This window comes from Pyricularia pennisetigena, chromosome 3 (assembly GCF_004337985.1).
Source record: "Pyricularia pennisetigena strain Br36 chromosome 3, whole genome shotgun sequence".
NCBI classification, from domain to species: Eukaryota; Fungi; Ascomycota; class Sordariomycetes; order Magnaporthales; family Pyriculariaceae; genus Pyricularia; species Pyricularia pennisetigena.
The window spans coordinates 4,766,975-4,778,981 of record NC_043742.1 but is presented as its reverse complement, the minus strand read 5'-3'; the positions used below and the strand labels follow the sequence as shown (position 1 = coordinate 4,778,981).

The 12,007-nt window shown below is 51.8% G+C and overlaps 5 protein-coding genes across 5 annotated transcripts; 1 reads left to right on the top strand and 4 right to left on the bottom strand.

The window, feature by feature from the left end:
- Nucleotides 1-66: 66 nt before the first annotated feature.
- On the bottom strand, nucleotides 67-1,519 carry PpBr36_03055 (uncharacterized protein; the record flags this gene model as incomplete). The annotated part of the gene is made up of 3 exons (XM_029890231.1): nucleotides 67-503; nucleotides 629-1,349; nucleotides 1,424-1,519. 3 exons carry the CDS (start codon nucleotides 1,517-1,519, stop codon nucleotides 67-69), a joined length of 1,254 nt encoding a protein of 417 aa, XP_029752847.1.
- Nucleotides 1,520-2,305: 786 nt separating this feature from the next.
- Nucleotides 2,306-2,866, top strand: PpBr36_03054 (uncharacterized protein; the record flags this gene model as incomplete). Its single annotated transcript, XM_029890230.1, has 1 exon — nucleotides 2,306-2,866. One exon carries the CDS (start codon nucleotides 2,306-2,308, stop codon nucleotides 2,864-2,866), a length of 561 nt encoding a protein of 186 aa, XP_029752846.1.
- Nucleotides 2,867-3,222: 356 nt separating this feature from the next.
- On the bottom strand, nucleotides 3,223-5,073 carry PpBr36_03053 (uncharacterized protein; the record flags this gene model as incomplete). The annotated part of the gene is made up of 5 exons (XM_029890229.1): nucleotides 3,223-3,594; nucleotides 3,689-3,774; nucleotides 3,862-4,098; nucleotides 4,193-4,622; nucleotides 4,711-5,073. 5 exons carry the CDS (start codon nucleotides 5,071-5,073, stop codon nucleotides 3,223-3,225), a joined length of 1,488 nt encoding a protein of 495 aa, XP_029753498.1.
- A 705-nt stretch (nucleotides 5,074-5,778) lies between these two features.
- On the bottom strand, nucleotides 5,779-6,492 carry PpBr36_03052 (uncharacterized protein; the record flags this gene model as incomplete). Its single annotated transcript, XM_029890228.1, has 2 exons — nucleotides 5,779-6,103; nucleotides 6,188-6,492. The coding sequence occupies 2 exons, from the start codon at nucleotides 6,490-6,492 to the stop codon at nucleotides 5,779-5,781; spliced, it is 630 nt and encodes a 209-aa protein (XP_029753497.1).
- A 434-nt stretch (nucleotides 6,493-6,926) lies between these two features.
- On the bottom strand, nucleotides 6,927-10,882 carry PpBr36_03051 (uncharacterized protein; the record flags this gene model as incomplete). Its single annotated transcript, XM_029890227.1, has 2 exons — nucleotides 6,927-7,782; nucleotides 7,860-10,882. 2 exons carry the CDS (start codon nucleotides 10,880-10,882, stop codon nucleotides 6,927-6,929), a joined length of 3,879 nt encoding a protein of 1,292 aa, XP_029753496.1.
- Between the last annotated feature and the right edge of the window lie 1,125 nt (nucleotides 10,883-12,007).

Below are 12,007 nucleotides of genomic sequence, written 5' to 3'. Positions count from 1 at the left end.
TAATGACTCCAAACACTTGCAAGCCCACAAGCTCGCTCTCGTTCGTTGATTCGCGCTAGTTTATCCTTATAGCTCAAGCTCCTCAACCTCCATGCCACACTCCAAGCATGTCTTTACTGACATGCCCTCCTCGTTCTCCACAGCTCTACCCCAGTCGTGCACATGCTCTCCCCCGTCCCCGATCTTGTCGCCGAATCGTCTCGCCCTTGTTCCTCCCGCATCTCGCAGGCCGGCCTTTGTGTTTTCGCGACGGTAGGCATCCGTGCGCGTCCTTCGCTTCAAGTCCGCCAGCTTCTCTTTGAACTTGCTCTCCTTTCTTCTGCGCTTGTCACTCTCTCGCCTCTCAAACTCTGCGTCAAGCGCCTCTGCCGAACCCCACTTTTTGGGGCCCAGCGCATACTCTTCAACCTGACACCTCAAAAAGAGCATCATGTCGTGCCAATGTGATTTGTGTGGATTTGGTTTGTTGAGATGCGGAAGAAGTTCTTCGTCCCTCAGCTCCGCTGTTGACAAGCCACCGATTGGATAACGAGAGGGGGGGGCGGAACAGTCAGCGAGTGTCCTCTTCCGAACCATCATGGCAAAACATGAAAACATGCAATCACTGGTAGAGCAAGCATAGACTTACGGTCCGTCAGCAGGTAATCCTGCTTGCATTCCGTCTTGGTCAATAGGCTGTATTTCTCTGGGTACTTCTCCTTGCAACCTCCACAGACGCCGATCCCAAAGACCTCGTCCCAGACAAAGTCGATCTCGAGGCTCCCGCAATCGCGACACTTTCTGCGCTCCTTGGTCCCCGTCAGGGTGCTCATGCCCGGCTCGTACGGCCCCGCCTTTTGCCGCTGCAGTCTCCGCAGAAGCTGCTTGCGCTCCCACTCTGCGGCCGTCATGTGCGCCGGCTTCTCGGGCTCGTCTGGCGCCCGGGACCCTGAGTTGAGCGCATAGTTGTGCGGGTCGTCCTCGACCGCGAGGAAGCCTCCCTTGGTGTCCGTCATGGCGCTGAGGTTGTACCCGACGTACTTGGCGAACTTTTTGGCTGGCCGGAGCGGCGCCTCCTCCCCGGGCTTGGCGGACGCGGCCGTCGTCTGCGCCGCACCGCGCGCATCGCGGTTGGTGGCCGGGACCGCCGTGCTACTGCTGCTGCGAGTAGTGGGGCCGGTGCCGTCGGCGGCTAGAGCGCCGAAGGGCCTCTTGCGGCTGTTGCTGTTGTCGCGGGCGCCGACGACGTGGATGTCGTCGGTTGCCACAAATCCCGAGTCGGACTTATGCGGAAGGGTTGATTTACCAGCGGCGCGGGCGGCGGCTTCGTGCTGGTCGCGGATCGCTTTGGCCCTCAGTCGGTTTTCTTCCTAGTGCGAGCAGTTGTTAGAGGTTATTGTACCAAGGACGGTCAGGAAAAGTGAATAGTGCCAGGACTACATACAATGCGACGGGTCACCTCGGGCGTTGGTGGGGTCGGCGGCCGGCGGGAGGTCGAGGTCGTCCCGTCCTGTCCCGGAGGTGTTCTTGGCCGCTCCATTGCTGCACTTTTCGACTGTTTGTGTACAATAAAACAGAGCCCAGTGACTACTTTATCTGGGCGCTGATATAACACTGGAGCAGTGATCAGGTCCTGCGTGAAATTATTTGGTGACGGAATAGGCAAATGTGGTTTCGGAGTTACGACAAGTAGCAAAGCCGACAACGATGACGCCACCCGTCGCGTTCATTCACTCCCAGCCTAACCCTAACCCGCATTCATCTAGCAACCTCGTGTTGATTTCTGACTAAATCATAGGGGTCTTATGGTTATGTCGGCCTATACTAACCTGGCCGCTTCTGAAAAACCACTGTCATCATCTTGCTACCCAAAAGCATACCTTTGACTTTTTTGAGATCACATAGCATTTTTTTTTCTGGCCATGAACGTACAAATTGCGTCTTCACCACCAAAATAGCAAACAATCAAGCTGGGACCAGTGTCCCTAGGCACCACCGCGAGCTGTCTATAACGATCATAAGTTTGCATGCTTAAAGTGAAGCCAAGGCCAAAGTTAGGCAGGCATCTCGAGGCCTCTTATCACCCTTTTGAACCAACTCGACATCATAACATGAAGCTACCTATCCATCTAACTCACTCACCAGCCTTCAGTGTCACTAAGCAGTGACACAACCATTCCCTCAGCCAGCTAGGAATCATCAACTTTGTCATCCCCAACAAAAAAAAAAAAAAAAAAAAAAAACATATAAACTTGGGACATCCATCTCATAATCAAAAACAGCTTCCCTTCAACGCAGTAACCAAAACAGCCCTACCAAGATAACCATGCAGCGCTTCTTCTTCCCCCGAAGCAAGTCTCAGTCTCACCGCCGGTCTTCATCTCAAAACCAGACCGTCATCAGTAACACAAGAAACATGTCCTCCGGCGTGGGACATGGCCATGGATATGGCCAACAGAACTGTGCTCGCAGCAGCAGCCGTCGGCACTCGTTGAGCTCCAGCCCTTCCTATGTCCCCTTTAACGACCTTCTAAGGGTTCTCAAGCAGAGCAGCCCTTTCCTCACGATGGACCTGGTCGACTCGCCTACAGGACTACTGCCTCAGTCTGGCAGCAGACCTGGCCCGATCCCGTTTGACACTAGCGTTCAGATGACCATCATCGACGACACGGTTACCAACGACCGCGCCCTCTTCTACGTTGTCACGTGCTCGCTGGACGATCTGGAACGCGTTCTTTACGCCATATGCCCCCCCAGTGACAAGATCATCAAGTTCAGCACTATCGGCATCCCTTCCATGCCCCTGAGCTCAACGGAGGCTCTTGACAACTTTCTGCGTCACGGATACTCTGTCACGCTCGAGATTGGCTGGAAACACTTATATTGATATCTCTGGGGAAAAGGAATCTATGGTTGTCCTTTTGTTCACCCTCCGCAGGACAAATCATGGGAAACCTTCAAAGTATAAAAGCCAGGGCGACTCGAAGTCTAGCCTGCATTTATTGTGTAGTACCCAAGGTTTGAATCCTCGGCTCATTCACTACATTAAGAATCGGGTTCATTTCTCAATCGGAGCACTTTGCCCAGGCACTCACGCCGGCTTTCATTTCTAGATAAACAACTAATAACATAATAGCCTTTTGGCCCCCTCCATTTGAGTTGATGATGTCTCTTGGCAACAGATTGTGCAATGGTTCCCAGTTTGATCTCTAACCTGACCATAGACCGCAGAGAGGAACTGGACTAAAAGTCAGAATCGGTCTCCGAGGCGGACTCAGGCTCCTCCTCTAGTGCTGAGTCTGGTTCAGACTCAGACTTGGCTTCCGTCGAAGGCTCAGCATCCGGCTCCTGTCCACCAGTGGCCTGGCCAGCCTTGTCCATGTCAAAGTCGTACATCCCCATCTCGTAGGCAAATGCCAAGGCAAGTCGAGCATGCTCAAGGACGCTTTCCATGTCTACCGTGGTCATGTTGTCAAGCGCCGTATGAATGAACGGGTTGGCGCTCTCAAGTGAGCTCTTGGAAACGAAGGCGGCAGGGTAGCCAGCCAAGGCAGCTGAAGCATGGTCTGAGCATGCGAATCCACATCTGACTGATGACGCGGCTGCATTGGTGTACTGTCAGATAGTCAGTATCCAAGGTCAAATAAAATTCCATATAAAGGAGCCAAAAATAATAGGACATAGGGCAGTGGCTGTGAATAGAACCTACATTGGAGATTAGCATCTTGACATAGTCAGATAGGAAAGGATCGGCGACGAGGTAGTCCGCGCCAACGCCAATGATAACAGACTTGTCTGTTGAACATAGAAGTTTGTCAGTGGCTTGATGCAACAGATACCCGAAAAGAAAACATAAATGTTGCTAGCTTCTCTTTGGCATACTTTGGTCAGTCGTCCTTTGGTTAAACCCAATCATGTCAAAGTTGAGCATTGCCTTGACATCCTCGCGGGCGACAAAATAATCCATGAAAACATCAAGACTCCCGAGCAAACCAGCCTCCTGTCCGGCGTACCAATGAAACTCGATAGTGTTTGGTGCATCTCCAGTTGTGATGACGTCGTTGGTGAGCAAGGCGCGAAGAGCCTCGAGAAGGACGGCGGTACCCGAAGCGTTGTCGTCTTGGTAAGGAAGACTGGTCAGCAACTAGTCTTTGAACGCGCTGAAAGACATTCCCACCAAATACACTGGATAAGTGTAGATGGGGTTACCTACCAGCTCCAGGGGCTCTGCCACCCTTTCTGTCAGTCATGTTAATCGAGTCCTGGTGAGCACCCAAGATGATTTTCCGGTCCGTCATGCCTGGGATGGTGACAATGATGCTCTTCTGTAGGAACTTGTGTGGAACTGGCTTGACCGTGATGTTTTCGGAACCGCTCGCTTGGACAATCCGGTCAACCTGAGTAAGTAGCCATTCTGAGGACCTCTGCCCATGCTCAGAGTTGTAGTATCGATTGTAGAATGAAGACAGGACATCGATGTTAGTCTGCATGACACCCTTGCTTAGATAGCGAGCCATCTTTTCGATGATGCGAACATGGGAGACCTTTGTAGCAAAGGGTGTGAGTCTGCCATCGTGTTGTACTGGCGCCGACCTGCTGTCAAGATCTTGGACGTTGGTGACATCCATGTAAGATTTTCCGGTCTTTCATGTTGTGCCAGAAAGCGGCAGGTCAGCATAAAAATGCTGGATACATAAGAATGTTCAAGAATTAGTAAACAAAAGAGCTCACCGCTTTGTAATACCACATCTCATCTTCCGTCACGAGCCTCTTGTGATCACGATCAACTCTGATTGTGAAAAGCTCTTCAAAATGTGGCTGGGCTGACTCTTCCGACACTCCAGGCTCAGTGGTAACTGGAACTGGGGACTCCGTAGCAGTCGCCGCCAGTTCTGTGGAGACCACATCGGTAACTATCACCGGACCAGGGCCAGGGATGGGAAACACATCCTGTGGAAGGCCAGAGACAGCAGAAGTAGCAGAGGATCCGACAGCAGTGGGCTGCACACTGTCGGCTCCTTCGGCGGTGGCCGCTGTCGGATTCCGGGCGAGGGAGGCCACGGCAAATCCCAGGCCAAACGGGTAAATCTTCATGGTGTATAGAAGCTTGGCGAATGATAGGACTTCTTAGAGCTGATTTAAGAGCTGCTTCTAAGAAACGGTCTGACAAAGATGTTCCAAAAAGGACTTTTTTAAATTGCAAAAATACACCAAAGGCTGTGTTGGAGTAGAAGAAGAGGCAAGCCAGAAGAAAAACAAGAAAAGTCAAGCCGGGCAGCCAAGGACAAAAGAGAAAATGGAGTCTTCTCCTACGAAAGCGCAGTGACGCCTGAACGGTCAAAATAGGGAGGCCAGTGCCAAACAAGGAAGGCATTGATGGTAAGGGGAAGGTCCTGCTTGGGGAAGGAAGGCACCACCGCTGTTGTTTTGTCATCTGTTGTCTTTTTCACCTCATCACAGTCAGCGAACAAATGGTGAAGGACCTCCAGTCCCTTGTGGAGCCCAAAGGAGAACATATCTGATGCCCAGCTCTCACGAGTGATATGCCCTGCAGTCATTGGAGACGAAATATGGACCAGGGAAAAAGAAATAAAAATCGTAGGTTGATTTTAAAGGAGTCGAAACCTAGACTAGTAACTGAACCCTGCTCGATCGGATCCAGAGGCCCCTCATTTGATAATCTCAGCCCTCAAAAACCGTCCATGAAAACTCAAATCGGAGCCTCCAGGTCTCTGCTCAACCCATAACGAACGTTTTCCGCCGACACCAGACTCATCTCACCGCTCGCCTGCAAATCCTTCAAACAGTCCCGGCACCACTTCCCCTCAGAGAATTAACCGCTTCATTGAAGTTGGCAATCTTGGCAGCAGCCAGGTCAAAGCTGATACGGTCCCTGCTAGAATGGTAGCGGATGGAGCTGGTGTTGTTTGCTGGTTGCGTGGGCGCTGCATACGCCATGGCCCATCCAATTGCCGCCGTGCTGCTCGCAGGATCCAGTTCACCCCCATGCCAAGAGCTGCATCCGGTACAGATGGCATCTAGGCGCCAGTGTGTGGCGTTTGTCGTTGACATTGGGAGTGTCTCATACGATGCGCCGGAGTACGGTGAAGGGGAGGACTTGGACCTACGTGAGATATGGTTGATCCCAATGATAGTGTCCTCAGTCAAGTTGTCGACAACAACCAAAGGCTCCGACGACATAACTTACGAAGCCCAGCGGCTGCTGACAGTGACGCCGCTGCCACCGTCCGAGTAGGCAATGGTGAGTGGATTGTTGACCATCCGCCCCGCCCAGGCAATGCCGGCCCAGCCAACCGTCTTGGGTGCTACGATCTGAAGAAGCACGTCGAAGCTCGTGGCCTGAGCTGCCGTGTCCGGGATGGCGATGCGGAATGCAATCTGTTCCGGACTAAGGAATTCGGAGTAGCACACTCGACCATCGCAAAACTTTGCCGCCGTCGTTAGGGCTGCGAGTAGAACCAGTGCCGCCATGACAGACCTGAAGAAACCCATTTTGGTAGCGATTAAGATATGAGCGTATGTCTCTGCTGCGGTAACTTAATCTTGATTTTGGGTATGCTCTGGGACATGAAAAAAAAAGTCAATCGGGATTCAAAGTGTTAGGGGAAAAAAATGCGTGCCCTTGTCAATACCTGTCGTGTAGTGAGGTCTTTATCCTAGCTCCTTCCTGAAAATGGCATAGCAATATGCCTTCCCCCCGACTTTAGTTTGTTGAAATCCTCTGGGTACTGCTTGCCGCCGAAGTAGTGTGGCCAGAATACGCCCATGCCCCTGCATAGCTACCGTACATTAGAATTGACTACCTGCCTAGTTGGCCTTATCTGTATTTGCTAACAAGCCAATGTGCAATTTTAGGGATCATTCCGGTTTCCAGTCCTCACAAGAATCGTTCTCAGTGCTGATGATCAAGATATAAAAGAGATTTGCTACGCGTAGGCAGAGACGCCAACGAAGCCGCCGCCTCCCTTACCACCAGCCTCACCAACACCTAGCTCCCGCTCCTTTACGCGCAGTTCCCGTAAGAACTGCGTTGCCGCTACAAGGCGAAAGCTCTGCAGCTCGCTATTCTCGCCGTCCCTCATGCCACTTCTGCCAGTTGCCCGTCTGCTTGGGCTTTTGGAGGTTCCAAGACGCGAGGCAACCAACGGGACATCGTGCTTCGAAGCGACGCATACACAGGCAAGACAAAGGTCCAGCGCTGCAGATGGGCCCAGCTCGGCCATATATCCAGTCAAAGGAACGGCATCGGGCCCTTCGTTACCACCCATGCGCATCTGGTGGGCAAAGTGGTTGGCGGTGCGCTCAAACTCGTCACGCAACTTGTGAGATGCGTCTCGTTGTCGGTGTGTCTGTACGCCGGTCTTGTTAAGAATGGCCCCGATGAAAACCTCACGCTCAGAGATTGGGTTGACTGGATGGTCCGAGTATTTCGACATGTGGCCCCTGACATGGTCGTCGTAAGCACTCTTGAGCCGGCTTGCCGAGTCGATACGAACAGGCCAGGAAACAGCGCCAACCGCCGCTGCAGCGTTGATTGCCCAATCCAAGAATGTTTCCCAGAATGAGGGCTTATTGTGGTCAACCGTGACGCGGATGTCCTCGTCCCAGATCTTCTCCTCGTCAATCTCACGATAGAGACGTCCCAGCACTTTCTCCGATCGATAGTACTCGTAGCGGGGACCGTCGCCCTCTTCCTCTTCTTCGCCTTCTCCAGAAACGATATACTCCTCAAGGGTGATTTTGCCTTTGTCATGATACTTGGCAATCGGCCCAGGGGATAAACTATACCGTCATTAGCATCGTGTATATACGCAAGAGGAAGTCTAGATAAACGGGCTGAAAAGTATGGAACTACTTACAAGTCTGGGCGGAACTTGTTTGCTCGCGGTAACTCTCTGAGCTCAACGGGTATGCCACTCTTGGAAAAGTCAACTGCAGTGGAATGAAGTCCAGCCAGTTTCCGGCAGTCTTGGGAAAGAGTTCCGTCGTCCAACTGATCTGCCAGAATGACGTGGCGCGTTGCAATGACGCCGAGATGATCCGTTTTCATGAAGTCGATGAAGAATTGAGCCATATCAGCGGTCTCCACCCTTCTGCCAATGTCCAGAGCCTCAACCCGAGGATAATCTGCTGGGTCAAATGTTTGCTTCGGCATTGCATCCACATCCCAGATAACGTTATATATGTCGCCGTCCAGATCGCCACCGCTCAGCTGACTGGGGAGATCCCTCCGTCCATGCTGACTGAATATGATGCAGTTGATGTGATGCGATAGTGGGTGGCTCGGAGGTGGGACCACCTGTTTGGCAATCTGGATGTCTCCAGGATGAAGCGCAGGAGATCGAGTGACTATGACAACCTGGCCATCTCGAGGTGGCGTCGACTGATCTTCTCCGCCTTGGGAGGGGCCGAAGGAGACGACCACTTCGCCTTCTCGCAGGTAGCCAGTCTCGTCGATTATTCCGAACAGTGTCTTTCCATATTTGACAGGGATACGCGCTTTATGCTTTAGCAGACGCAGCTCGCAAAGTACAACTGCCTCAACTACACTTCGCATGAAGTCATCGGTTCGATAATCCATGCCATGCTTGTCGGCAAAATTGATAAACTTGCCAAGCTTGATCGCCTGACCAACGTTCTGAGCATCGAGAAAGTGCCAGGTGTTGTATGCACTTGCCGCGATGGAGCGAATCTCCTGGAGGCGGTAGCTCTGTAGCCTCATAAACCATGAAGGGTTGGTCCCCATATCTTCAAGGATTTTGATCATCTGGCGGTTCAGCACCAGAGGAATGGGCTTAGATCCAGAGTCGCAGATCTCGAGCAGGTGCACGTCCTCGCTTTCAAACTTGGTCATGCTATCTCGGAAGCAGATCTTTGTGCCTTTTAGAGTCATGTCAAGAGCCAGCATACCTTTGGCGCCGCCCCATCTGACCTGGAAGCAGGTTGGTGCGTTCTTCTTCGTTGGGATGTTTTCCCAAATGATGTGCATCATACTCTCTGAGATCTTGCCCACGCCATCACTGAAAACGCGCGAGCCGTCGCGGCTCGTGATATCTGGAAAGTGTGTCACGACCTCCACATCATGATCCCGCAGGTCGACGACTGACGGGGTCTCGGAGAAAGCCTGTCCAATTCTAGCTGCGCATTTCGCTGGAGACTGAATAGAGGAGAACTCACCAAGACTCTTGATGATAGAGGTATGAGTGTGTTGACTACCTTGGTCAAAGAACGGCGCACTGAACCATGCGGAATGTGTTCGCAGCGACGAATGGGAAAACCCAAGGAAGTTATAGACGCGTCCAGCGATCTGAATGCCACGATTGAGTACATCAAGAAATCTCAAGTAAACCCGATCATACGAGATCTTAGGGCTAAAGCGTATGTCCTGCGTATTCTCGTCGCAAAACTGAACCCGAACAAAAAAATCCTGGTGCTTCGGATACTTTCGCAGGACGCGATTTTTGTTCTCAATCTCGGGCCCATGAAGGGTGATTCTCGTAGGTGTGACAACCACTCGGTAGATATGGGTGAGGTTGCTGTTCTGCCGGAGTTGGCCTGTTCTTAGGTCGAGGCCTCCCTGGATCTCGTCATTCTTCCCATAAATCCATTCCATCAGGGAAGAGACCTCGAAGTATTCCGGGTTCTCATACGGGCTGGGCCAGGGAATGCATTCCGCGTCCATGAGACTTTTGACGGCTTCCGGGGCGATAAAGGTGCGCCCGGATAGCTTGTCTTCATAGTAGCGCCGAAAAAGTCGATGGAGAATCTCGAGGACCGTAGCAGGGTGCAAGTAGCCGTTGTAGAACAGAGCCTGGAGCACAAACAGATGGCTGTGTGGCAGGCTTTTGCCGCTGTTGATAGAAGCAGATGTTGCTGCTTTGAGCTCTTGCCTCAGCTGCAAAGCTTTGTCCTTGAAGGAGCCAAGAGTTGGGTGTGGCTTCTTCCAGATGGCAAGATTGTAACGAGTGATATTGGTGAAGTTCTTGCGTTCGAGCATCTTTATATTGTGGTTGATGCTGTGCGAGAAAATGCTGAAATGGTAGATGAGGCACGTCCCAACGATCTCGGCGTGCTGCTCATCAATGGCTTTCATGCGATTCTGCTGATCTTCCCTGATCTTACCGGAGCCAACACCTATGCGAGCCATCAACTGTTCGACGGTGCACTCCTCTGTAAGAAACCACGGTACAGAGTCAAGCGTAAGCGTCAGTGTTCCCTGCCTATCGTTGTGCGAATACCAGACGATCTCACGGATCGTGGACAAGGGAATGCGCATCCTGATCCTGCCATCGTTTTTCCTCACATGCAGGTTCACTTTGGTGAAGCTGGCTTTGCAATTCCAGACCCACTCCCTCTCCGGAAAGTAGGCCAGCTGCTGGCTGACGAAGGCGTAATGACCACAAGCCATGTCCATAACATCAAAATCAACACCATGCTCGTGCTTGTCTTGATCTCTGTGGCCAGTTAAGGCTTTGTTTTCTTTCTCTTGGTGTCTCCTACGGGACTCTTCCATGCCACGGAGAGTAATAGGATTCACGGCACGAGTGCTTTTCTTGCACCAGATAGGCTTACCGAGCAGGCGCAAACGGGCAGTGGATCTCGGAGCACTATCGCGACCAAACAGTGAGGGTCGCATCTGCCCTTGCGGTAGACCGGGCATCTTGTTTGTATATGATTCAGGAACTTCGCCATAATGTTTGAGGAAGAGATGGGCGTGATTAGTATGGCGGAAGGTAAGATTGGCAAACTTGCTTCTGGCGGCCTTCTCGCAAACGAAATCATGCTTGTCAATGCCGAGTTTCAAAATGAGTGGCTTCAGCTGCTCTTCGAGACTCTGAGATGTTAGCTGCTCAGTGGGCAGACCACTGAGAAAGACTTCCATTTCGGTCGTTAGACTCGGGCAGTGAGGTCGGTTCCTTGGCGAGTGACAAACGAATCGAGCATAAAGTGAGAGAGAACGGGAGATGAACAGAAAGGCAGGTGGGAAGAAATAAAGGTATTTCTCTTGCGCGATAAGATGTTTGCACTACATACAACGGCAAGGCTGCGAGGTGATGGAGGGTCGCGAAGAGACACCGATCAGCGTGTGGTCATTGGTGAACGGTAGCATGCAGGCAGCCATCAAAGACCGAGGGGAGGGGGGGAACGGGAAGTGATGTGAAAGTGAAATTGGCCAAGCCAGAGATTTGCGAGTTCTGGTCTACATTTCTCAGTACGACCAACATATGCCCCTCGAAAAGACCTTGGAACTTGGGCTTTCGTGCTGTTGTCTATCGAGCAAAAAAGAACATAAGTACCTGAGGTAGGCAGACAGGTTGGTAGGACCTTAGTCGGCAAGGTTACCAAGTGCTGCTCCAGGGTTCAACTGGACCCTAAGATACATCAATCATCAACAAATGCGGGGGAACAGGGATCTATTTTGCTTCCATCTGACCCACTATTCCAGTCCAAGCATGGTCAAAGGATCCAAGGTAGGTAGGTAGGTACCGTTAGGTGGCTACAGGACCCAAGGTATAGACGTAGCTAAAGATAGGCAATATCCCTTTGGTTTTACAAAATAAATCATACGAGTGTGAGCGTCTCTGGGCTGTTGGGCTACCTTGGATTCCGGGCATTATGCATACGCAGAGCGACGTGCACCTGCGCTGCATGCATACTACTCCCCCAGCCAATGATATGAACAAATAAATAAACTCGTGGCATCCTGACAGGCAGCTTGACAGGTGGCTTGCAGGGCAGATAGCCTCTGTGTGTGTGTTCGAGATAGGGTTTGGGTTACATACTTGAGCCAAGTCGTGCGGGGGTTCGTTCATCTACTCCGGGCAAACACTTTTCCCCAGAAAGTGCGGGCTTGCGGGGATCTGAACTTCGCATTACGTAGCAGTCGCTTGACCAGCTTCCTTCCATGGTACTTTGCCGATAATTGTTTGCACCTCACTGCTGACTACATACATGATTCAAAAGCTTTCTCGGCCGACTGCCCCGCTACTTGCGAGCATCGCCGGAT